This window comes from Rhinichthys klamathensis, unplaced genomic scaffold (genome assembly GCF_029890125.1).
Source record: "Rhinichthys klamathensis goyatoka isolate OS25496 unplaced genomic scaffold, OSU_Roscu_1.1 h1tg000476l_1, whole genome shotgun sequence".
NCBI lineage: Eukaryota > Metazoa > Chordata > Actinopteri > Cypriniformes > Leuciscidae > Rhinichthys > Rhinichthys klamathensis.
Genome location: NW_026606964.1, coordinates 1,024,709 through 1,052,440, shown reverse-complemented (window position 1 = coordinate 1,052,440; position 27,732 = coordinate 1,024,709). Strand labels below are relative to the sequence as shown.

The window sequence follows — 27,732 nt, the reverse complement described above, 5'->3', positions numbered from 1 at the left end:
GTTAATGCAACCGTCAAGGACCCGAACCGTTAAGAAAAAAGAGATTAGTCAATTTTCTTACTCATGCCTCTTCTGTCACGACTTTGTCCGCGAACAGCTGCCGTACTTTTCGGTCATACCACCAATAAAATGGGGAGTCCGGTAAACGCTGCGATACAATGTTATCATTCATTTTATGCACAATATATCCAATTAAAACACATTCTTTGTATTATCTTAAACATAAATGCTTTTTCAACGTCTCGTGTAGTTTAAAGGTTATTATAACTGTGTCCATCATTAACTGCGCTCGTCCACCCCTACAGCTGATGCAGTGGTGCAGTCCGTGAAAGGCAATGGCAGAGGTGTAGAGGGAGAGAGAGAGGAATCAAGCGTCTTGACAGCTTCACTTCAAACCCACAGCCGTGACACACTGACCCGTGGACAACACATCCAGACCCGGCCCAGCCGAGCCTCCTGACCGCCCGAGACTCGCAGCTCAGCAGGGCTTTCTCAATCTCAGGTGTGTGTGTGAATGAGCAGCGCTCATGCTAGCACAGACGTTAGCTGCAGTTTCAGCTCCATAACACTGTATTTGCATCATAAACACACACCGATCGCTTATAAACACACGTGTGCGTGTTTGTTTACCACAGCACACGGCTGTTATTCAACCACGTCTGCTTAAAATAACCCTCAGCTTCTGTTTTCATGCAGTCATATCATGGATATGTGTAACTAGGCCTCTGCAGTTTTGGGGGTGACTCTGTTTCACAGCAACTGGATTTACTGGAGATGTAAACTCATTTGTTTTGGCTATTTATAGGGGTGTTTCTATGTAGATCAAATGATATTGATACTTTGATGTGCCTTGACAGCTATTTTGGATGTTGACACTGAGATAATGAGTTGATCTTCACTGATCTGCCTTTGTTGTGACAATCAGTTACTCTAATAATTAGTTCCCCCGTGATTGTGATGTAGTTTATGAGGTTTATGGTTGTTTTGTGTAGAAGGCAGACATGCATGTCTTTATTCTCTTCTAGACAGACCTGTCAAGTGTCAACTGGTATTACTTTATTGTTGCATTGGTGTGTTGTGGTGGTCAACTGATAGTAGAGTTGGGTAAGTTACTCTAAAAAAAAGTTATTAATTACTAGTAATAATTACATCTTCAAAAAGTGTAATTAGATTACTGTACTAATTACTCTCTGTAAAAAGTGTCAGATTACTTATTAATAATTACGTTCTAAATATATCCCATATCAACCTCGAACAGATAAACTGCTGTTTTGATTCTGTCAAATAAACAATATACAATTGGATACATTTTTATTGAACTGACCAAAACGTGTAAAAGGAGAAGGTTACATTAAAAACATATATTTTAACATAAAATTTAGCTGTTCAATCCACTATTATATTTTATATAGAATCGTTCTATAGTCTATTTACAGTATTTAATGCAATTACCTCAGAAGTAACTGTAATTAAATTACAGAAAAATTTAGAGTAATCCTGTCGTTTACTTTTTGGAGGGAAAAGTAATTAAATTACAGTAATTAATTACACCCAACACTGACTGTCAGGGGTTTAAAGAAGTTGATGTTTAATATTGATGACCAAACATGTTTAATTTAAAAATGCTGAAAACAAAATTGTATTTGAACGATTTATGTGCAGCATGTGGTACTAGGAGCTAAAGTTTTACTTTCAGGAAGTTATAGAAAACCTCAGGGAATTACTAAATACTAATCAATGGAAACAAAAACATGGGATTTTTTTTTACTATTTTGCTATTTATGCTCAACTCGTTGTGAATTTCTATTAAATGCATTTCAACAAAAATTCTTATCCAGTCCATTTGACTTGCTAAAGTAATTTTTTTTCTAATATTATTTATATATTTTTTTATATTTTGAATTCGATTTTTTTATATTTAGTTTTCATTTTAATTTTAGTTTTATGTGCTTTTCTCATTTTTATTATTTTTTGTTTTGCTTAAATATTTCTATTTAGCTTTAATTTTGTTGGTTTAGTTTTAACAATTTTAGTACTTCAACTTAAACGTATTTCAGTTTATTTTCACCATTTCAATCCCCGAAAATGCTTTGAATGGTTTTAGTTAATACCAGCACTGAATGCTACAGTGAGATGATTGTCACCTGGTTTTTCTCGTCTCCCCCTGCAGTCGAAGCCGAAGCCACACACCATGTCCTTAAAACCGCGGGTGGTGGACTTCGATGAGACGTGGAACAAGCTCCTGACGACCATCAGAGCGGTTGTGATGCTGGATTACGTGGAGAGAGCGACATGGAACGACCGCTTCTCGTATCCTGAGCTCTAGTAGAGACACACTGTCAGGATTTAGAAATATGGCTTCCTCTTTCCTCTTCCTTCTGAATGTTTCTTGTAATCAGATTATTGGAGATTTTATTTTATGAGGGTGCTAAGCCATAATTGCCATTTATTAAATGTGTTACCTCTTACACTACCGTGCAAAACTTTGGTGGCATCAGTAAGATTTTTGTTTTAAGTTTTTTTTTTTTCACCAAGGATGCATTAAATTGATCAAAATGGCCAGTTATAATGATACAAAAGATTTCCATTTCAAATAAATGCGGTTCTTTTGACCTTTCTAACCATCAAGGAATCCTTTTAAAAAATAAAAAATATCACAGTTTTCACCAAAATATGAAGCAGCATATTTTTCAACATTATTAATAATAATAAAAAATGTTTCTTGAGCAGCAAATCATCATATTAGAGTGATTTCTGAAGGATCATGTGACACTGAAGACTGGAGTAATGATGTTGAATATTCAGCTTTGATCACAGGAATAAATTACACGTTACAATACATTACAAGCTACTTTAAAGTGTAATCATATTTCTCAGTATTACTGTTTTGACTGTATTTTTGATCAAATAAATGAAGAGTAATTTTTTTTCGCTTTATTTGAAAGGGGACAGTGTACATTAATCAACATTAAAACAATGTAAATATACCCGAGTTAGCTCAAAAGTGCTAATTTTCATCGGTAGTCCCCCAAATGCATCCTTGATGAGCAGAAGAGAAACTTTTGCACGGTAGACTAACTTCATGTATCCTGCATGGCAATCTCCTTGACGTGTGCCTCAGAGACATATACGCGCTGTGTGTTGCATATCCGGAGCCTTTAGGGGAAAGGCTGTACACCGAGACGAAGGTGTTTCTGGAGAACCACGTCCGGCAGTTGTTCAAGGTGAGAACGCCTCAATCTCAGTGCCGTCACGTTGTAATCGTGGATGTCTTTTATCACTGTGGTGTGTGTCTTACAGAGAGTCCTGGAGTCTGAAGAAAAGGTTTTGGTGATGTATCACAGATACTGGGAGGAGTACAGCAAAGGCGCTGAGTACATGGATTGCTTATACAGGTAAGCTCAGCTAGCACTGGGGACTCCATGTGATGTGTGCAATGTTTTCCAGTGCTCGTGTTCTCATAGTCGTCGAGTTTAATGCGCAGAGACAACTATACGGAAGCAGTTCATAGGTTGACTTTTTGGGGACGGGACTGCCAGGTTTGCTTAACAATATCAGGTGGTTGACAGATGAAATACATTTTTTTGCAGTTCTGTTTGGTACGGCTTGTTCACTTTTAATTCTGAAATGAATTTGACTGAGCTTCACTACTTCAGAGTTTTTGGTTGGTAAATGGTGTTCGTGTTCATGCTGGTGTGATACTTGGATGGTGAACCCTTACTCAAATAAGTGTTTATATCGTGATCGAGTGGTTGTCTAAGAATTCGATGATTGGTCTTTTGTGCTTTACTTTAGTTTAACACTTAGGCCATTATTAGTCTCGACTAGATATCTTGAACTTTAGCCTAAGAAAATAATCAGTCAGTTCCAATTAACTATTGATGTAAAACCGACTGTATATATTAGTGCACACTGACTAAAGGTATGTTATGCTCTTCATTTAAATACAGTTAAAAAAGTAATATTGTGAAATAGTATTACAATTTAAAACGATAGTAAAATGTAATTTATTCCTGTGATCAAAGCTGTATTTTCAGCATCATTACTCCAGTCTTCAGTGTCACATGATCCTTCAGAAATCACTGTAAATGATGATTTGCTGCATTTTTTCAGGATTATTTGATGACTATAAAGTTCAAAAGAGCAGCATTTATGTGAAATAGTTTTTTCGCAACAATGTAAAAGTCTTTACTGTCACTTTTAAATAATTGTTATGCAACCTTGCTGAATAAAAGACGCTGATCCCAAACTCTTGAAAAGTAGTTCAGTCCAGTTATCATATCAGACATGAAAAGTAATTGAATAGTTTTGCAATTCTTAATCTAGTTTTGTGTAAACTTGTGGTGGAACGATCAAATATGTCGCCACCGGGATGTTCACAGTCGATTAGGAGTGTGGAGACGGAGCCGGGAGCGTTGCACTGTGGGATACGGTATTCCCTGAAGTGTGCCTGTTGTGAACTGCACAGTTTGGCACATACAGTCGATTTTCCTGTTATTTCATGCATTCAGAAAGTTTGCATATTGTGCACACACACAATATGCATGTTACAAATATGGTAAGAGTGCAGGATTAGTACGCCGGTCTGATCATATTGAGGATTTGTGGTTCATATTTTTATTTGATATCATACATTATCACTGATTTGTGAGTGTGTAAAGTAAACTATCATGCGCTACACTGAGTGCACAAGGTTGTGTTTCTCTGGCATGCCGGCCTCGCCAAGGGCTCTGGTCAGTTTCTGCTTGGTTGCACCGCCTGAACCCCGTCTCTGTCCCGCTGCTCTTGGTCAGCTGCGAAAACAAGCAGCTTTTGAATTGACGTCACCCGTGGCTTTATTGTGCATCGACATATGCACGTATTCATTTATAATAATAGCAACTGCTTTTCCCTAATTAGTGTTTTGATGGATTTGCTGCAGATACCTTAACACACAGTTTATTAAGAAGAACAAGCTGACCGAAGCCGACCTGCAGTATGGATATGGAGGAGTGGACATGAATGAGCCGTTAATGGAGATCGGAGAGGTATGCAGGGCTTCACAACACGATAGGATGAGGAGCTATTCACAGGTCAAATGCCAAATTGGGTTTTATTCTTTCATAAACAGTTTTTGTTGTTGTTGTGTTTTTAGCTTGCACTCGACATGTGGCGGAAGTTAATGATTGAGCCCCTTCAACCCATGCTGATCGGGATGCTCCTGAAAGAGATCAAGAAGTAGGTTAACCCTTAAGATATGGTGAATGTTTCCAGGTTAATTCAACTTTACCTCGAAAAACTTTTTTTTTTCAATCAAATTTATTATACTTTAACCATTATTTGATTTGATTTGTATTGACAAATGTATTACTTTTTTTGTTGTATCGATCAATATTGAATATTTAATTATTGTAGTCATTTTTAACGTTTTAGTCCACTTCAATTCTACAAACAAGCCAAGGGAGCAAGCGAAGCGTAATCAATAAACAGCAATTAATAATTAACATCATTACAATAATGAAATTGTGCTCCAGTGAGATATAGAGAAATAAAGTCACAGTTGTGAGATATAGAGAAATGCTACTGGATACTTGAATTTCCCTCGGGATAAATAAAGTATATATATATATATATATATATCTTCACACCGCCCAGCCTTGTTCTCTATACACTAGCTCAAATAACAAACTTTTTTATAACAAAAATGCAAGCTTCATGTTCAAGCGTTTAAACCATTCTTCCCACTTGCTTGTTTCTGTTGTGTTTTACTGTAAATATATTTACGGTTTGTAATTTCAACCTATATTTCAAACTGTTTGGTACCACAGATTCTTTCCATAGACACTTTTGCATGACCTGAACCCAAGTTCAGTTTTATTGATCATATGTCAGTTCTGCAGAAGATATATTTGCAGTTTAGTTACTAAGTTTTGATGTTGTTTCCGTAGCGACCGATGCGGGGAGGACCCAAATCAGAAAGTAATCCATGGGGTTATCAACTCCTTTGTTCATGTTGAACAATACAAGAAAAAGTTTCCTCTAAAGGTGAGAATCTATGTCTAGATGCATGTTTTTTTTTTATGTGACATTTATTCAAAGTTTTTGTTATTTTTATGCTAATGTGAAACTTCAGTAATATTTTCTGTAAATATATATATATTTTTATTATTATTATTATTATTTTTTATTGCAAGTTAACAAAACATTGTAGTTTATACAAGATAAAAGATCAGTGAATTATATACACATACAAAAGAAAGACGTACATGGAGCACACACAAAATAAATATACAAAAACAAAAAAAACACGACAAAAAAAACCAGCTAAATATAAATATATCGATCTAGTGATGTATGGAGGTACATTGGTAAGTTTAAGCAATGGGATATTTTAGAGATATAGATAGAAGCAATATTGAGATATTCATAGTAATTGTAATAGAATTGTTGTAGAAGTAGAGGCAGTATTCATACTAATAATAATAATAATTATAACAAAGATAAAAATAGTAGCGATAGTAGCGGTAGCAGTGGCAACAAACAGCATTCATGATAATAATAGTAGGAGTAGTGATAGCACTGTATTTATAATAATAATAATAATAATAGTAATTATAATAATACATATAGATCAGTCAATAAAATTATTGTGAATATACACTATTCTGTAAATATTTTTAACAATGTATTTTTTGTACGCTATCGTTCAAAAGGTTGAAAGTAAAAATAATATAATAATACTTTTATTCAGCAAGGACGCATTAAATGGATCAAAAGTGACAGTAAAGACATTTTTTATGTTACAAAAGATTTATATTCCAAATTTCTATTCATCAAACAATCCTGAAAAAAAGTATGGCGGATATGGCATATTAAAATGATTTCTGAAGCATCATGTGACTCTGAAGACTGGAGTAATGATGCTGGTTTAGCTTTGATCACATTAATTGCATCTTACTATATATTCTCACAGAAAACAGTTATTGTAAAATGTAATAACATTTCACTATTTTTGATCAAATAAATGCAGCCTTGTTGAACATGAGAAAAACAATTAAAAAATATTCCCGAGCCCAGACGTTTGTGTACATATTTGCATGCTGGGAGTTTGTGTGTGTTCTGCACTCCTGCGTCTGATTTGAAGACCACACCGTCTCTTTTAATCCCAGTTTTATCAGGAGATCTTTGAGGGGCCGTTTCTGACAAAAACCGGCGAGTATTACAAACAAGAAGCCTCCAATCTCCTGCAGGAGTCCAACTGCTCCCAATATATGGAGAAGGTGAGACTGTCCAATACCATCTTTTAATTCAATTCAATTCACATTTATTTGTATAGCGCGCTTTTCACAATACACATCATTTCAAAGCAGCTTTACAGAAAATGCATGAGTCCACATTACAATTTAGAGTGATCTGTAATCAGAGGTAACTGTCTTAGTTATGTATTTCAGAAATGTACATATACAAAATCACACCGAAAAAGGTAAACAATGTAATAATTTAATGCAGAAACAATGAGCTCATTGAAGTAATGAATACTTGTTCGTTAACAAATAATTATGACATTTAGAAAAATGTAGCATTGGTGTCTTTTACATTTAGAACAGTTGGTTTTGGTTATTTGTTGCTAGCATAGACTGTAAAAAAAGATGGACGACGCCCCTTCGCTCTCTTCCATTGGTCAGAAGTGAAGCCGCCAGTGTCCCGATATGGCGCTGACATCTTGAACTTGAGTTTGCGCAGAAGCGATCTCGGGACCAGACATGCGCAGTCGTGATCACGAAGTAAAGCCGTGAAATCAAGGCCCCGCCCCCACTCTCGCAGAATCAATCGCAAGCACACGCTCCGGCACTTTTAAAAAAATTAAGTATAGAAATTTATATATTAAATTTAAAGCTCCAATCTCCTCAGTCCTCCGAAGATCCCGACAAAAAGTCTGTTGGTGCTTCAGTGACTACTTCGCTCAGAGAACCTGTCAATCACAGCTGTCAATCATGACGTCACACCACCGCATCAAATAACTAACTAAAAACAAACTTATTTTAAAAACAAACACTTGAAATTACATCAGCGTGATAAAAACTACAGTAAATGACAGAAATCATCTTTGGAAAAACGATATTTAAGTGTAATTTAATTGTTTAGTTGGTCTCGCATGCCGTTGAATAACATGGGGAGGCGGGGCTTATGACCTATACTAGGACCGGCCACCGGGGGGCGATCGAGACTCTGGGCTTATGACCTATACTAGGACCGGCCACCGGGGGGCGATCGAGACGCTTTGGCTTCACTTTTCAGGGCTTGGTTGCCGGCTGTACTGTGATGTAATCCCTCCGCTGGCCGGCTGTTTCTGCTCCTGCAGGTTTTAGGCCGGTTGAAAGACGAAGAGGTGAGATGTCGGAAGTATCTGCACCCCAGCTCTTATGCCAAAGTCATCCATGAATGTCAGCAGAGGATGGTGGCCGATCACCTGCAGTTCTTGCACGGGGAGTGTCAAAATATCATCCGACAGGAAAAGAGAGAGGGTCAGCATGTTTATTTATGCTTACAACCAGTGCGAACTTTCACTTTCATCTCACGGATTTATGCTTGTTTGTGTACAGGTGAAACTCGAAAAATGAGAATATGGTGCAAAAGTTCATTAATTTCAGTAATTCAACTTAAAAGGTGAAACTAATATATTATATAGACTCACTACATGCAAAGTGAGATATTTCAAGCCTTTATTTGTTATAATTTTGATGATTATGGCTTACAGCTTATGAAAACCCCAAATTCTAAATTAGAATATTGTGAAAAGCTTTTTATAAGCTGTAAGCCATAATCATCAAAATTATAACAAATAAAGGCTTGAAATATCTCACTTTGCATGTAATGAGTCTATATAATATATTAGTTTTTACCTTTTAAGTTGAATTACTGAAATAAATGAACTATTGCACGATATTCTAATTTCTCGAGTTTCACCTGTATGTGTCTCAATGGACCACTTGCACTGAGCTTCGTGACGCTCTTCCGTTTTGAACTTATTTCCGGTTATGTATATTTTCAATGTACTGTAGTCATTGAGTTGACTAAACGCACACAAGCAATCCTTTTTATTAGTCAAATTCATTTAAAAATGTAAACTCAACAGGTATGAAATATCAGTAAGAGAAAAACACTGTTAATGAGAAGACGAGCATTGCTGCAGGTTAGTGGGAAAATATATTTAGTCTATTTATTATTCAGAATGCACAGTTGGATAGAAAATATCTAACTGTGAAAATAGAAATGTTCCTATAAATACACTCACCTAAAGGATTATTAGGAACACCTGTTCAATTTCTCATTAATGCAATTATCTAATCAACCAATCACATGGCAGTTGCTTCAATGCATTTAGGGGTGTGGTCCTGGTCAAGACAATCTCCTGAACTCCAAACTGAATGTCAGAATGGGAAAGAAAGGAGATTTAAGCAATTTTGAGCGTGGCATGGTTGTTGGTGCCAGACGGGCCGGTCTGAGTATTTCACAATCTGCTCAGTTACTGGGATTTTCACGTACAACCATTTCTAGGGTTTACAAAGAATGGTGTGAAAAGGGAAACACATCCAGTGAGCGGCAGTCCTGTGGGCGAAAATGCCTTGTTGATGCTAGAGGTCAGAGGAGAATGGGCCGACTGATTCAAGCTGATAGAAGAGCAACTTTGACTGAAATAACCACTCGTTACAACCGAGGTATGCAGCAAAGCATTTGTGAAGCCACAACACGCACAACCTTGAGGCGGATGGGCTACAACAGCAGAAGACCCCACCGGGTACCACTCATCTCCACTACAAATAGGAAAAAGAGGCTACAATTTGCAAGAGCTCACCAAAATTGGACAGTTGAAGACTGGAAAAATGTTGCCTGGTCTGATGAGTCTCGATTTCTGTTGAGACATTCAGATGGTAGAGTCAGAATTTGGCGTAAACAGAATGAGAACATGGATCCATCATGCCTTGTTACCACTGTGCAGGCTGGTGGTGGTGGTGTAATGGTGTGGGGGATGTTTTCTTGGCACACTTTAGGCCCCTTAGTGCCAATTGGGCATCGTTTAAATGCCACGGCCTACCTGAGCATTGTTTCTGACCATGTCCATCCCTTTATGGCCACCATGTACCCATCCTCTGATGGCTACTTCCAGCAGGATAATGCACCATGTCACAAAGCTCGAATCATTTCAAATTGGTTTCTTGAACATGACAATGAGTTCACTGTACTAAAATGGCCCCCACAGTCACCAGATCTTAACCCAATAGAGCATCTTTGGGATGTGGGGGAACGGGAGCTTCGTGCCCTGGATGTGCATCCCACAAATCTCCATCAACTGCAAGATGCTATCCTATCAATATGGGCCAACATTTCTAAAGAATGCTTTCAGCACCTTGTTGAATCAATGCCACGTAGAATTAAGGCAGTGCTGAAGGCGAAAGGGGGTCAAACACAGTATTAGTATGGTGTTCCTAATAATCCTTTAGGTGAGTGAATAATTAATGCAGGGATCATGATTCATTGATTTAATCAATTTGCAGCCATAAAACAGAGTGATAATCATGGTTCTCATGTATGTAGGTGCGCTGATGCTGTTACCGGAAACTCCCGAGATGTAATAAGTAGAAGGCGGAAGTAGTTGTGCAAGTAGTCCATTGGCTTGTTGTAAATGTAGGACGTGGTCTTGATGGTTTGTCTGGTTTCAGATATGGCGAATATGTACACGCTACTGCGGGCCGTGTCCAGCGGCTTACCTCACATGATCCAAGAGCTCCAGGTCCACATCCATGAAGAGGGTCTCAGAGCCACCAGTAACCTCTCTCAGGAAAACGTGAGTAACTGGGGTTATGTGGAAATTTGCTTTGTTTCATAGACAAGGCTTAAGCCTAGTCCCAGACTAAAGGAAAGGAACACTGAAATATCTTAAAATATGTCACTGCCACTGTTTTGTCTCAAGATGCATATCAGTAATGTTTTAGTTTTTTTCTAAGGCATGTTTATAAAAGCTACTTTAATGTCCTAATTAAACTAAGGCATAATCCTGGCTTAATCTAAACGCTGTTTGTGAAACCAGGCCTTAGGCCGTGTGTCCACTAAAGCGTTTTTAGCCAGCTGTAAATGCTAGGCGCTCGACTGGAAACGCCTAGCTATGGGCACTTGAGAGCGTTTTGGCATTTTTTTCAGTTGAGACGCTTTGCTTGTTATGATACGGGATATCGGGGAAAGTGTTACTAGTAGCAAAAATTTTCACATGTGAGAAACATGTTATGAACATGTTAAAGCATGTCAGCAATATGTTAAAACATGCTAGCAGCATGTTACCTTGTTAAAGGGGTCATGAACTGGCTTTAAAAAAAATTTTATATTGTTGTCTGAGGTCAACTTATGACGTTCGCTTGGTTTTTACATTCAAAAACATCAAAATGAATAAGTAATAGGCTATTTTCTACCCTAGTTTTGAGCCTAGCTCAAAAACGCTCGGTTTTTATGGGCGTCTCGCATTGAAGACTTGGAAGTAAACGCCCACTGCTGTGAGTGGATAACAGTTTTGCATATATTATAATGAGTTTCGTGTAATGCGCGAATCGGTGGGCGGGGCTAAACCGGCCGTGTTGAAGTAGGCGTTGATCTTCTTCTGCGGGGGTGGTGTTTTATCCTCTTTGTCGTCATAGTTCCCCACTTTGAAAAAAGAGTCGTTTGCTGAGCCTGGTGTCAACAAAAGCTTTTATTGGACTAACAAGGACGTTTTCAATTCTGAAACTTACAGGATATTCTTATAATATGATGACCTCTTAGATGTCAAAAGCTCAAGGAAAATTTGATTTCTCAGTTCATCACCCCTTTAAAGCATGTTAACTTCAACAAGAAGTTAGAAATGTGAGAACATGTTAGCACTATGTTAAAATATGTAATCAACATGTTAAAACATGTTAGCACATACTAGGGACATGTTAAAACATGATAGCAGCACGATAACGTTAAAACAGCAAAATGTTTAAAAAAATAATAATATCCTAGTATCTCATTTCACACATATTTTGTTTCTGTGTTGATTCAATATTAAAATGTCAATACAATGTAACGTCTTTTCTCTGCCTCTTGTTTTAAATAATTTTGTTCCGTTATTATGCTTGTTGTTGTCGTCTGTTGACGTTGTACAAGCAGAATGTGGCGGTTGGTCGGTGTGGTATTAGTCCCGCCCCTCCTCCACTGTGATTGGACGGTTGGGTAAAAAGTGACAGTGATGAGCATTGAGCGCTGCGTTTTACCCAAAGTTGAACATTGTTCAACACTAGAGTCTAAAAGTGCTCGGTAGTTATATGTGATTAATGCTATATACAAATAATTCTGCATATAAACCGGTTTTAATTGCGGTGCTCTCTGATCTTGTCTTGCAGATGCCAACCCAGTTTGTGGAGTCAGTGTTAGAGGTTCATAGTAAATTTGTCCAGTTGATTAACACAGTGTTGAATGGGGACCAACACTTCATGAGTGCTCTTGATAAGGTACACTTACATTTCAACACAGTTTAAAAATGATTTACAACTGTCTATACAGTAACAGGCAAACGATTTAGACACTCATTATTGATAGTAAAAACATCAATACTTTGAAATATTTACACAGTATAATGTAATAAAGGCTGCACTTTATTTTAAGGTGCCCTTATTACAGTGTAATCATGCAAAAAAGTACTGAGTAATATTTATTAACAACATTAGGGGTTAGGGTTTGGTTTAGAGGTGGTTGCTTGTAATTATGCATAATTTACTGTTATTACTATAGTAAGTACATGTAACGTGGATAAAACTTTAAAATGAAGTGTTACCAATTTAATAACATAACATAATAATAATAAAACCATCAAAACTTAGAAATAATACCAATGCAATTATGGAGATTAATACATAATATAATAAATTATGATGTAATAACCTAACATAATGATAGTAAAAAATCAGTACTTAGAAATAATACAAATGCAATTATGGAGATTATATAGTAATTGAATGTAATGTAGTATAATAACAACATAATAATAGTAAAAACATTAATACTTTGAAATAATACAAATGCAATTATGGAAACTGATATATAATATGATAAATAATAACATAACATAAGGATAGTAAAAACTCAATACTTTGAAATAATAATGAAATTATACAAATGCAATTATGGAAATGATTATATGATATAATAAAATATATATTAATGTACATTATAATGTTATGTAATACAACAACGATATGTAATGATAGTACAAAATTCAATACTTTGAAATAATACAAATGCAGTTATTAAAATTAATATAATATAACATATACTTAAAACACACACATCCACTCTAAAACACGCCTCAGCAACACTACAGCATCATGGCTGAGAATTAAGCACAGAAAAAGAGCGTCGCTCACATTTTCTCCAGAAAATTAATTTTACAGTTCAAACTGTGCAAACACTCTCGCTTTAGTCCAGTAGGGGGTATCTGGGATTCAGAAAGCGTTGGCCTCGGGTTCATGTGAGTGTTTCCAAACACTGGAGTTTGTGGTTTGTGCTTTTATTGCTCATTTCCCTTCCAGGCCTTGACTTCAGTAGTGAACTTCAGAGAGCCCAAATCCATCTGCAAAGCACCTGAGCTGGTGCGTAATCACTGTTTATCCTGCCAATGTTAGATCAAGATGACTAAATAAACTCACACACTGACTGAACATTAACACTCCCTTTCCTCTGTGGCGCTGCACAGCTGGCCAAGTACTGTGACAACCTGTTGAAGAAATCTGCAAAAGGAATGACGGAGAATGAGGTTGAGGACAAACTGACCAGCTTCATCACGGTCTTCAAATACATTGATGACAAAGATGTGTTTCAGAAGGTGAGGCCATGACTTCATTTAAAGAGAACAGGAAATGATGCAAAGAAGAAAATGGGGAAACAGGATATGGAAAATGTTGCGAGCTGGATTTGAACCTGTGTTGCTTGCATTTAAATTAAAAGTTGACAAAATAACCGAAAAAAAAGAAGAAAAAAAACTTCAGAGATTTTAGAAAAATTATTTTTCTATTGGGAAAATGAACCAAATTGTCTAAAACATTTATTTTTGTCCATTGAAATTCTCTACAATGAGAATGTCTAAGTTGCTAATCATAGTCTGCGATGTCAGCTAAAAGCTATTGGTCGAACATTTTGATGTGTCCCATCCCATGCTAGCATGTTTTAACAATGTGCTAAAATTGTTGTGTTAGCTATGTGCTAAAACATGTTAGCAAAATTATTCACATGTGAGAAACATGATATGAACATGTTAAAACATGTTAGCAATATTAAAGCATGCTAACTTCAACAAGAAGTTAGAAATGTGAGAACATGTTAGCAGCACTATGTTAAAATATGTAATCAACATGTTAAAACGTGTTCGCACATACTATGGCCATGTTAAAAACATGATAGCAGCACGATAACGTTAAAACAGCAAAATGTTAAAAAAAAATGAGTATGTTTTAGTAACATGTTAAACTTTAACAGTGTGTTAAAATAGCATTGTTGTGTTAGGAATGTTTTAAAAGATGCTAGTAGCATGCTAATATGCTAACAAAACAATGCTAAAACGTGAGAAACATGAGCTGCGTTCATGCCATGTTGTAATTACTGTAATTGTGAGATGACAACCAGTGACGCTGTTCACATCCTCGGACTCAGAATGCATAAAAAAATTAAAAGTTAACAAAGTTGTAAACAAAGTTGAGGACGCGAATCTTTGAAATCATGTAATTACATTAATTCCGACATGGCTTGAACACATTTGTTATGAATGTGTTAAAACATGTTAGCAATTTGTTAAAACATGCTAGAATTGTGCTAGCAATGTGTTAAAACATATTGCTAGCAAGTTTACATGTTAGAAAACAGCACGTTATCAACATAGTGTTAAACATGTTACCACATGATATGAAAATGTTAAAACATGTTAGGAAAATGCTATCAATGTGCTAAAACGTTGTAACAAAACGTGTTAAAACATGCTAGTGTTGTTGTGCTAGCAATATGCTAAAATGTTAACAAACATGCTAGCAAATTGTTAAAACATTTTAAATGTTAAATCATGAAAGTGTTTATTGGGGACTGAATTGGTTTGAAATAGTTTTTCATTTTGTGTCTGTGTTTAGCACTCACTGATTTTTAATTGTCATTTATTTATAGTTTTATGCCAGGATGCTTGCAAAGAGGTTAATACACGGACTTTCATTATCCATGGACTCCGAGGAAGCCATGATCAACAAACTGAAGGTACAGAAAGTCTCACACACCGCCGTCTTTCTTGAAAAGTGTGTAAAGGTTCACAGACGTGCCTCTCTAACCGAGGTCATTATGCAGAAGCACGGGTGAGACTGAGGAAGGGTTGCGTGTGATTAAAGTGACTTCTCTCTTTGCCTTGCAGCAAGCGTGTGGATATGAATTCACAAGCAAACTGCACAGAATGTACACTGATATGAGCGTCAGCACCGACCTCAACAACAAATTCAACAACTTTATCAAAACCCAGGAGACTGTAGTGGACCTGGGCATCAGCTTCCAGATCTACGTATTACAGGTAAGAGAGAATATTATTCCTGTGTTGATACTTGTCCATACAAACAATGAGTGCGTTTACATGCACGTTCCTAATCCGGTGTTTTTTGAGGGCAGTATGACAGAGGTGGAAATAAATCCCAAGAGATTACCCATCGGGCATGTTCACACTGAAGCATTGAATCATCTCTAAGTGATCAGACTTGCGGTTTTCGTCAGGTTGACAATATAACAGGCGATAAAATCCAGAAGCAAAGTTGTAAAAACTTTAAAGCCATTAACAGCCCTAATATTATGGGCAAATTTACATGTGTTATCAAATTGATTACATATGCTGAATAAAAAATATATATAATTAATTGTAATTTATCGCTTTTATTAAAATGAACTGAGAACCCCCACCCCCCAAAAACAATGATATCAATAATTAAATAAGTAATTATTAAGTGATAAAAATAATGAAGTTACCAAATAAATTCAGTGTAAAAAATATACATTCAGAAATCAACACAATTTTGTGAGAAACTATGAGAAAATCAACAAATGACTGCCCACATTTATATAAACAGGATTTTGCCACTCATTTTACAATCAAAATGATTAGCCAATTGTAACAGAGGTCATTTACATATAAAAGTCTTAACCCTTGTGTTATGTTGCGGGTCAATTTGACCCGTTTCGATTTTCTAGTTGTTGGAAATACTGGTTAACCTTTGTTTGTTTTTCTTGATATTTTGTGACTTTTTCTCATTTATCAACATGCATGCAAAGTTTCAACATGCTGATGTGTTTTGGCATACAAACAAAATTACTATTACGTTCGTGATGTTCGCGGGTCAATTTGACCCTCATTGACAGCCATTCAAAAGCAACTGTACAGACACAAAATAAAACATTTATTTTCTGTATGTCAGGGCACTTCAACTCCAGTTCTAACGTGCAAGTGCATCTAAAAGTGCTCTAACCCTAACCAAACACACTTGAAAAAGCTAAAATCACAGTGTTTAGAATTATTTGCAAATTACAGATGAAAATCTTTGTCAGACACAGATAGTAAAATAAGCTCTCATTTCAATATTCAAGATATCTAAAATACCTAGCTAAAATACCAAAACTTTTATGTAGGATTTTCAAAGGCAGCTTCACAGAGCCAAAAAATAAATGAAAAACATTTATTTGATGTATGTTTTTGTTATGTTTGTTTTCTCACTTCCCTGTGAGTGAATAATGAAACTAGGGAACTAGGTCTTAGGAAACTAGGGAAAGTTAACTTAGGAAATTAAAAAATTTCATTATACAGCAAACTTTTATTGTTCAGTTACGATGTTCAAAGCATAAAATGTAAAAAAAAAAAAAAAAAAAAAAAATTATATGCAAAAAAAGTCAGTATACTGTTTATTTTCCAATTTTGTCAAAAATTGGATTAAAAACATTTTCATAAATCATATTTTCAGATATAATGTTTTTGTAATGTTTGACAAATGTTGATATTAAAAGTTTACAGTTTGTATCTAAATCTTTGTTGTTTTTCATAGTGTGATTTTTGAGGAATTGTATTGAATCCAATTAGGGTCAATTTGACCCGGTCCATAAAGGGTGTACACAGAATTCGAACAGTGCACACATGCAGTTGCAAAAACAGCCTATTTAATTATAAGGGTCATAAAACACTAAATTATGACTGTAAAATCAACATGAAACAGAAGTTGCGCTAGTCTTTTCTTCCCTATTGTGACGAATATATCCAAGTGAAACGGCTTCTGGAACAAGAACAAATGAGGGTGGGGAATTGATTGGATGGTTGTGGTTTGCTATTGGCTGATCTCATGTGAGTGACAGGTTATAGCCCCGCCCTCGCCCTCAGAGAAGAGTTATTCTGATTCAAGATTACCAGGAACATGAATTTAAAAGAAGAATGATGTGCACAGATAAATCATATATAATAAATACTGCTGCAATAATGTTGAATATGTGTATTTTGGGTGTGTTTCAGGCGGGTGCGTGGCCCCTCACACACGTTCCCTCTTCCACGTTTGCCATCCCACAGGAGCTGGAGAAAAGTGTACAAATGGTAAGCTGCCGTGTCAACATGCCCAAAACCGTACGCATCATCATTAGGGGCAAGAACTTGAGCTTCCTGCATGTACTGAGCGATGAACATGTGAAATCCTCTTTCATTCCGTTATAAAAGTAGATGACGCTGATTTAACGGATTTCTTTCTTCTGCAGTTCGAGTTGTTTTATAACCAGCACTTCAGCGGACGGAAGTTGACCTGGCTACATTATCTCTGCACAGGTAAAGTCCAGCATAAACCTTTTTTTTAACTCAGGCTGTGTTTACTTGACCTGTTACATGTTACAATTGAAATATTATTGCGATTTAAAATGCAGGGTTTCCATTGTAATATATTTAATCAAATGTAATTGATTCATGTGATGGCAAAACCGAATAAAAGTATTAATTTCTTTAAAAAAAAATGTTACTGACCCCAAACTTTTGAACATTTTAAGATATTATGCTGATTAATTAATTGTAATTATTTACATATATGAATATTAGTTGAGAAAAGCCCCCAGTTAATGAAGTAATTATATTAATAAATAAAAAATATATATATTTAAATTAGGGCTGTCAAATGATGAATCACGATTAATCACATCCAAAATAAAAGTTTGTGTTTACATAATATATGTGGGTGCACTGTGTATAATTATTTTGTATATATATAAATACACACACATGCATGTATATTTAAGAAAAAAATATAATTTATATATAAAATATTTATATATAATATAAATTATATATAAATCTATATACAGTATATACATGAAAATATTTCTTAAATATATACAAGCATGTGTGTGTATTTATATATATATATAAAATAATTATACACAGTGCACCCACATATATTATGTAAACAAAAACTTTTATTTTGGATGTGATTAATCGTGATTAATCATTTGACAGCCATAATTTAAATTTATTTAAACTAAATTAATGTGTACAGATGTATTATATCAAACTTTTATATTTATATTGGAAATCACCCCATACCCTTAAATAGGGCACTAGTCATTTGTCGTGGTGGACGTTATCGAGTGCACCCATTCAATCCCACAATGCACCACAATAACGAGTGTACAACTGATGTACACTTAACGGATAGTTAGAGAATACCCATAATGCTCCTGAATGAATTTAAACCGCTGGTCCAAACCGGGTGGCTACTGCGTAATTTCCTTTTTAATTCATTATTAATACATGCTAGTTTCCATGACTGAGTTTAAGATAAATCTTTTCATTACTATTGGAGCTGCCAATCTGGTAAGTTTCAAATGGTTATTAAACAGCAAGCACAAACAATGCAAAAGTGGCCAATCCAAAAATGGCATCCCTTCCAGCGCACTCGTTTTTATTCACTGTTTAAAGTGGAGTAATGTAGGGAATAGGGGGCGATTTCGAACACATCTAATGTTTGTTGGCTGGTGCTGTTGAAGCCTGATTAGCCGCACCTGGTGTTTCTACACAACCACAGCAAATCCCTGCCAAGAGTCAGATTATCACACTGAGCTGTGACAAAATATCCCGAGTAATCCGTCAACACCGCGAGACACAGTCACACTTCTAGGACTCGCTCATATAAGTGTGCAGGATTTTAACAAAACTTTAACCCTCACGTACAGTACCAGACAAAAGTTTCAACTAGGGCCGGGACTTTAACGCGTTAATTAAGATGAATTAATTACAGACTTTAACGCGTTAATTAATTACACAAAGAATAACACGTTAAACACTTATTTTTGCACCGTGGAACGTTTCTCGCTGGATGAGTTTCGGCGGACCGATTATACTGGAGCACCAACTAGCGTTCATGATGACTTCAGACAACAACAAACCACAGTGAACGTGAACGAAGAAGCTGACGAGATCGCTTTGGTTGGCCCTTTGGATGGGAAATTTTGTTATAAAAAAACGAACGGATGGAAGCGTCGATAAGAGCATGGTTGTGTGCAAGCTATGCAACAAGGAATAATTCGCTATTGCTATTAGGCAAAAATTGCACTGGTCTGCTGGACTTAGTTGAACAAAAATAAACAATATTTTGTTGCTTAAGCTTATGTATTCAGTCATTATTCAATGGTATACTAAAAATCCATGTGAAAAAAAAATACTTCTCCCTGTTCTCAGGTCAAATATTTATGCGATTAAAATGCGATTCATTTCGATTAATTAATTACAAAGCCTCGAATTAATTCGATTAATTTTTTTAATCGAGTCCCGGCCCTAGTTTCAACACACTTACTAATTCATTATTATTACTATTTGCCACATTTTAGAACGTTTTAAAATAATAGTAAAGTTCATGAAATAACACACATTCAAATATGGAAAATATGTGATGACCAAAACAAGTTAAACAAATTGAAACTTATATTTGAGCTTCTTGAAAGTGGCCTACATCACATCTCTGCAGTTCTCTCTAGTGTTATTTTAGTATTATTTATATAGTAGGATATTATGTATTAATATTCTAAATTAGCTTTATATTTTAATTTTAGTTTTTTCATTTTACTTAAAGTTTTAGTAATTTTAGGTGCTTCTGTTGTTTTAATTTTTTTAAAATAAAAATGAGTTTATTTATTATTTCAGCTTTAGTTGTTGTAATTTACTTAAATTTAAACGTATTTTATTTCAGTTAGTTGTCAAGGAAGCACATCTAATTTTCAATTAAGTTTATAAGTTTAAAGGTGCGTCCTAATTTGCGTACTATTTTGTGTCGTTTGGTATTATAAATGGTGCGTTCACAAGAAAAAAATGCACTTAATACACTAAATTAACCGAAAACATGCATTGTCACCGCTTTCCTGAAGCAGTGGAGGGGGAGGGATCAGACTGACGCCGAATGACTAAATAACCTTATAAAATTCATACACTGCACGGTTGAGTACAGATTGGATATAGTATAAGTGTTTCTCTCAACCAACTTGTTTCTCTCAGGTGAGGTAAAGATGAATTATCTGTCCAAGCCGTATGTGGCGGTGGTGACCACCTATCAGATGGCCGTGCTGCTGGCGTTCAATAACAGCGAGACCGTGAGCTATAAAGAACTGCAGGACAGCACGCAGATGAACGAGAAGGAGCTCCAGAAGACCATTAAATCTCTGCTGGACGTCAAGATGATCAGCCACGACTCTGAGAAAGTAAGCATAGACTGTAAAAAACAATGGACAAAGCGTCTGTGACGTCACCCATAGACTTTCTGAAGAGCGGTTTTGAGCCCGTTTATGGGTGGCGCCATCTTTGAAAATCTTGGGAAATCCTAACCCCGCCCACCTTCTGGCCAATCCATATATGGGTAAAATGTCAGTTATAACCATAGGTAAAGTACTTATCTGAGGCGATGTAATGCTAACTGATGTAGTGCCACTGCCCACAAACACTGATGCTAAATAGTGCTAACTACGTGAAATAGTAGTGGAATGTCACTTACCGGAAAAAAAGGAGCGAAGTACTCCTAGTCCTACAGTGTCGGTTAGTGCAGTTTATAGCAGAGCAACCCATGTTATGTACGATATTTCAATAGAAATGTTCAGAAAGGATACAGAGGTGGTATGATGTGTTGTGTCAGATCATGGCCGAGACGTCAAATTTCAGGAATTCCACTCGGCGCAGCCCGTTATCAGCTGTCAATCAAGCTGTCAATCAAAGTTAACCACGCCCTCATTTGTCATACATTTTATATCTAAATACGATCTAAACTAACGAGTTAGAAAAAAAGTCACCCCCCTCACAGTTGTCAGGCACTCGGAACCTATCCAAAAATACAATAAAAGTCCATGGGACCAACCTGTAAAAACATGAATTTATGCTGTGAAAACGGACATTTTAACATGGGGTCTATGGACATTTGCTCCCTTTTGGGACCTCCCTCTAGCGGATTTTCGATGTATTGCAGTTTTTCGCACTTCCGGGTACACTTAATTTTTCAGATTAGAATGTTGCCGCCTGAAAAGATTTGTTTTAGTTTTATTTTAATTGATTGCTTGATTTTTAAAGTGCCCCTATTATGCTATTTTAAAAGTTCCTCATTTTTTTTTTGGAGTCTCGTACAATAGGTTTATGCATCCAAGGTAAAAAAAAAACCACTTGCATTTTCTCATAATATACACAGTGCCTGTATATATAAAGGATTATTGAAGTAAAGTAATGACAAATGTTTTTGAAACAAAAAGCCTGTTGAATTGTACTACTTGAAAAAAATATGCATTGCATTAACCCTGCTTGTATTTTAATGCATTGTATTTTTAGGGCTGAAATTTAGCATGGTTGAATATTTAGGCTGTGAATATTTCAATTCAAACCATTTCAAAAGTATTTTCATTAGTAAAATTTCAATAATCCATTTTCACCTTTCATATTTCACTTCCAAAATATTCAAACTGATTAAAAATACAACCTATAATATTCAACAGGCGGTTTTCTGTCCATTTTATTTCGCTTTCAAATTCGCTTCCACAAATTCAGTGGTTCAAATTCAACAGTAAATTCAACGTTGACATCCAGGAACTGCAAGAAAAGCAGTCGATTACCGAGCATACTCTCCATCTGCTGTTAGTTGGCCAAGCGTGACGAATACAAGCAGGGTTAATGCATATTTTTTTTCAAGTAGTGCAATTCAACAGGCTTTTTGTTTCAAAAACATTTGTCATTATTTTACTTCCATAAAGGAATCAGTCTCTCTAAACCCCGCCTTTCCGAGAGCCTGCTCTGCTCTGATTGGTCAGATGGCCAAGTCTGTTGTGATTGGTTGCTTACAGAATGTGTCGAAACCGAAACGGTCATTACCATATCTAAATTTCATCTCTGGGTCTTTCTCAGCACTTGACACACAGTGATACGAACAGTAAAAATGGTGTTGGTTTTACCGTATCATTTCAAGTCCTCATCCTTTGGAAGTGCATCAAAGTGGATTTGCTTTTGCAGCAGAAAACAGCGTCGTCTTCTCATGTCCCGAACCGAACTCTTCCAGTCCCAGCTACAACTACAGTGTTTGAGGGTCAAAGTAGACCCATTGTTCACAGGCAGTCAATGAAGGCCATAGGCTGGCATTATGCAAATCATTTACAAACCTACGTCGGATCGACAGAAAGTAAGTTTGGGATTATTGACGACGTTCCAGGCTGTTCAGAATCGAGACGATAACTCCATTATCTGCACTTTGATCTTTGCAGACCTTTTACATTCATACACAGCTGTGTTACACACTCCATGCAAGGTGATATCCCAAACAAGTATAACTGGGGCACTTTAATCAAACTGTTCATTGATAGATTTTAACTAAACTCCCACTTTCTTTTTCCCTCCAGGAGGAAATTGAGGCAGAATCCACTTTTTCCCTAATTATGAGTTTCACCAGTAAAAGAACAAAGTTCAAGATCACAACGTCAATGCAGAAGGACACACCACAGGTACAGTCTCATGTTGAGCAGATTTTAGAGGTTGGTCGTGTTATATATTGTGGTGGAAATTCTCAATACAAATACAACCTACTAATGTGACCTCACCATAGCGGTGGGTGATCTGACGATGTTATATAGTGTTAAATAGTGATCAATCTTGCTCTACTTTTCAAGCAAATCGTAGAGATCATGATCTTTTATGTGCTCATAATAATGTTAAAATACACCAATGACTGGCTACTCGATGGCTGAACTATATCACGTGTCTCTATCATGTGACTTTCATGGGTTTCATGGGTTCATGGGTAACGCATTTGAAAAACAGTTCAACGGCATTGGGGCTGTTTCGATTTTGGCTTCCAATGATTATGAAAACGTGATAACCAAGATAAATTGATAATCATTAATGTTAAAGAAAAAAACATTCACTGCTTGTGATTGAATAACTTAAGGATCTTTAATAAGAATCAATGTATATTTAATTCATATGAAGACTTTTTAAAGTTTAACTCGGCGTTTAATTACTATTTTGACAACTGATTGTTTAATGCAATACTGTGTTTTAAATTGTGCAAATAGATAGTTAATATTGCATCTGAAATGTAAGCGCCTTAATATTAACTAGCTACTTGTGTATTGAACTGTCGAATGAAACCAGTGTCACAATTTAAATCGTGATGGTATTCAGGAAGACCGCACTCTTGATGTTGCTTAACTGTATCATATATTATGAATATAAAAACTCATTTTGGATTTTACCGCAGTATGTTAGCTGAGTTTCTTAGTGTGCTGCGCTAATTTATTTCCATTTCTCTTCATGAGACTGTGCGAGACTCATTACCGTCAATAAACTATGCATTATATACTATAATCCACCATCAATCGCCACTTACACTAAATGAATGCAGAATCATTCTCACGGTTTGGTGATTCCCTAGTTATTTTTTTGTGCTATTGACGTTTTAATCAGGATACTTGTCCGGTCGGGCAAGTCAAATTCTTTCATTGGCCCTTCAAAAAATTTGCCCTGGACAAGCGTTAATGTCGAGACCTGTACATGGTCCTTAGTCTGCAATTTTCTGCTCTTTCCATGTTGAAATACACTTTTGAGCTCTTCTGAGGTCACAATATCTAGTCATATTAACCCTGTCACGTCCTCTGTGTGCGGCAGGAACTGGAACAGACGAGGAGTGCCGTGGATGAAGACAGGAAAATGTATTTACAGGCTGCTATAGTGAGGATTATGAAAGCCAGGAAAATCTTGAGACACAACGCCCTCATACAGGAGGTGAGAAGACACACTCGTCTGCTAAAACGGCAATGTTTCAGTGTATAATCTTCACTTGTGGCCTCAGACACCAATATGAACCGAAAGCAAGTCTTGAAGGTGTGCGGTATATAGTGTGTTCCTGACGCAGAGGTCAGACTGTAGATGCAGATAAGAGCGCTGTGAAATCTCAGGAATGGGAGACTTTGTCATAGGCCGCTGTCAGAACACGTCTGAAGAGAGAGAGTCGCCAACACAGGCTGTTACACAAGACCACTGTACTGTTTTTATCACACACACACACACACACACACACACACACACACACACACACACACACACACACCGTAGACAAGCTGTACATTGTTTGTCTCTTTTGAACAGTGAATAAAGAGGGAATGGTATAATAGATCATAACCTTCATGTCATATTTCACCTCAGAATCCAATGATAAAGATATAATAATTGTATGTTTCATCAAGAAAATGAAGCCCGTTTTAGGACCAGTAAGATCTGTTATTTATTTTCATTATTTTCATGGTAATTGAGCACTTTTTCACCCCAAACTCTCATTCTCAATCAGTCCTGAACATCATCCTGAACGGGCAGATTTGAGCATAAATTAAATTGAGTAAAGCAAACACTAGCATGATGCTTACTGACAAATGTATTCTACATTTTACACCACTCTTCAAAGATTTGGGGTCAGTAAGATTTTTATTTTAAATAAATAATTTTATTCAGTAAGGATATGTTAAATCAAGACTTTTATTATGTAAGGATGCATTAAATCAAGACTTTTATTCAGTAAGGATGCGTTAAATCAAGACTTTTATTATGTAAGGATGCATTAAATCAAGACTTTTATTATGTTATAAAAATTTCTTCTAAGTATTCCACAAAAATTTTAAGTGGCAAAAACTGATTTCATTCATTGATCTCAACATTGATAATAATCATAAATGTTTCTTGAGCATCAGATCATCATATTAGAGTGATTTCTGAAGGGTCATGTGACACTGAAGACTGGAGTAATGATGCTGGAAATTCAGCTTTGATCACAGAAATACACATTTTAATAGCAAATGTCCACACATGGGAAACCTTCTTCTTATGGTTTATTCAGTATTGTCAAAATCTGCAGCCAGTAATATTCTGGATTATATAATATTCCAGTAATATTCAGGTATATGGGGAACAACTGTTTATTGTAAATGGCAAAGCCGAGCCACAGCTCCTGATATGAACTGTATGTTATCATATTATGTTTTTGTCCCCATGAAGTTTGAAATAAGTTGTGGTTATGAAATCTGTTCTTACCATTTCCACTTTAATATTCCACATGTTTTTAAACTTATTGCATGTTTCCCATGTGGTTTGATCAAACAAGTATTGCTTTTAGTCAAAGCTGTGGAAATGACAAAACATTTACTAACATATTCAGCTGTTGACTGCTAATGTAGGGGAAATGCACTTGATTATGGGCTGTCAGTTTCAACTGGCGCTCCAGTTATTCCTGCGGTGTAATAATGCAGCTGTCCACATACACACACACACACACACACACACACACACACACACACACAGAGAAAACATTTATCCTCTCGTCCAGCATCTAGAAATGCTAACATTAATTTATTCGTCGTGCTGCATATCAAGGACACGGTGATGCCGGCAGGTTTGCCTTGCTTTTTATCTTGTAGGAAATATGAATTTCAATAAAGTCTGCAACTTTAATCTGTTCACAAGCTTTGCTGAAAAAAGATAAAATCCTCCGTTTCTGGGTCAGTCACGACAAGATCAGTTCTCAAGAACATTCTTGTTACCAGAGATCAGTTTATAATCAGACTTTGAAAGAACTCGTATCTGAATGTAAGGATATGTTCAGATTCAGAACATTAACACACTGCAAACTCTATAAATGCAACTTTTTTTTTTATTATGTGAAAAAGTATGAAAAATAAACACAACAAAGTGGGCGCGGGGGGTGTATTTTCCAGAGAAAATAATAATAAAAACGAAAATAATAAAATAAATAAGCAGTGTTTTTTTAGTTTTTGAATTGATAAAAAGAATGAATTTGATTTTAAATAGTTATTTAGGTTAAATTTATTTATTTCCAGTAAATAATTTTAGTGCTTCAACTTAAACTTAGTTCAACTCAATTCATTTCTAAGTTTTTCGACTAATATATATATTTTTATTTTAGCTTTTTTTTTCAATTAACAAAAGTTTTAGTCTAACGATGATAACCCTGAGTTAAAGTGTACAGAATGTGACATTATTACTGTTTTATTTTAATCATGCAATTAATCACTTTTTTCAGTATTAATGGCATCATCATATATCGCATGTTCAAATCACTTTCATCAAGTAATCTTAATTCTGCATTTATGTTTTCAGTGTTTCGCTGTTACTACACTTTTTTTTTGTTACCAATCAGCATCTAGAACTGGAACTGTCCATTTTATAATGTGCATTTTGGTAAATGTAGTAGTTGTGAATATTTTAATTACACCGTATGTGCATGTAAATATTGCAAATATAAGCAGCCTAATTTTTCTTCGTGTGTGTGTTTATTCTTTCAGGTAATCAACCAATCCAAAGCGAGATTCAGCCCGAGTATCAGCATGATCAAGAAGTGCATTGAGGTTCTTATCGACAAGCAGTACATCGAGCGCAGCCAGAGCTCTGCGGATGAATACAGCTATGTCGCATAAGACCATATTAATTTAATGAAAGAAAATAAACGCCGTAAAGCGTGAACGGTTAACATGTGTTTTATTTTCGGCTCTGGCTGGCTCCGGCACTCGACCATCGGATTGAATCGGGACTCTGTGCCTCCATCTTTGTTAAAGGGCCTCTGAGTAGCTGGACAGTCATACTTCATCTCTCCACCCCCCCGCCCTCCTCCTTCTGATTTTATGCTGTTTACATCACCAGTGCCACGCTCAGTGCGTCTACCAAACAAGAAGAATGCCTATAGCTACTCCAGTGTAAAAGGATAATACATTTTTAGACGTAATCTACAAGAGAAAGCGAGCAAATGAAATGCATCACATAGAGCAAAACAAGTGAAAAGTTTGAAACCGGCCGGAAAAAAACAACCACGCTTTCTTTTTCTCACGTTGCAGTTGTTGTGTGTATTCTTTTTTTTAATGTATCAAAGTAAAAAGAAATATTGTAATAAAACCGGTATACTGATAATTGCATTTACTTTCAAAATATTAAAAAACAAATATGAGGTGACAAACATGATTCTGCTGCTTGTCAAATAAACAAATAAACACACTTTTTTCGTAAATGTTTTAAGAAGAATGACTTCATCATCAGTAATTATGAAAGGTGAATTTTTAGCATCTTTATAAGTCATTTCTGAAAGATCCTGTTTATAAGTTGAATGCATAAGTTGAGATTTTCCTTGAGCCCGAGTT

The 27,732-nt window shown here is 35.9% G+C and overlaps 1 protein-coding gene across 1 annotated transcript; it reads left to right on the top strand.

Annotated features, from left to right (window-relative positions):
* The first annotated feature begins 308 nt into the window (after positions 1-308).
* Positions 309-27,590, top strand: cul2 (cullin 2). The gene is made up of 21 exons (XM_056237059.1): positions 309-502; positions 2,171-2,310; positions 3,122-3,224; positions 3,301-3,395; positions 4,922-5,027; positions 5,135-5,217; positions 5,928-6,024; positions 7,149-7,259; positions 8,342-8,504; positions 10,701-10,825; positions 12,393-12,500; positions 13,578-13,637; positions 13,742-13,870; positions 15,196-15,282; positions 15,434-15,586; positions 17,558-17,635; positions 17,794-17,860; positions 20,570-20,772; positions 22,939-23,040; positions 24,203-24,319; positions 26,887-27,590. The coding sequence occupies exons 2-21, from the start codon at positions 2,192-2,194 to the stop codon at positions 27,016-27,018; spliced, it is 2,238 nt and encodes a 745-aa protein (XP_056093034.1). The 5' UTR covers positions 309-502; positions 2,171-2,191; the 3' UTR covers positions 27,019-27,590.
* The last annotated feature ends 142 nt before the right edge of the window (positions 27,591-27,732 follow it).

Excerpts from the sequence above, each read along its gene's own strand:
- cul2 (XM_056237059.1), top strand. The coding sequence starts at position 2,192 with ATGTCCTTAAAACCGCGGGTGGTGGACTTCGATGAGACGTGGAACAAG. Across the intron at positions 7,260-8,341 it reads GCTCCCAATATATGGAGAAG|GTTTTAGGCCGGTTGAAAGA; the intron begins GTGAGACTGTCC and ends CTGCTCCTGCAG. Across the intron at positions 12,501-13,577 it reads TCATGAGTGCTCTTGATAAG|GCCTTGACTTCAGTAGTGAA; the intron begins GTACACTTACAT and ends TTTCCCTTCCAG.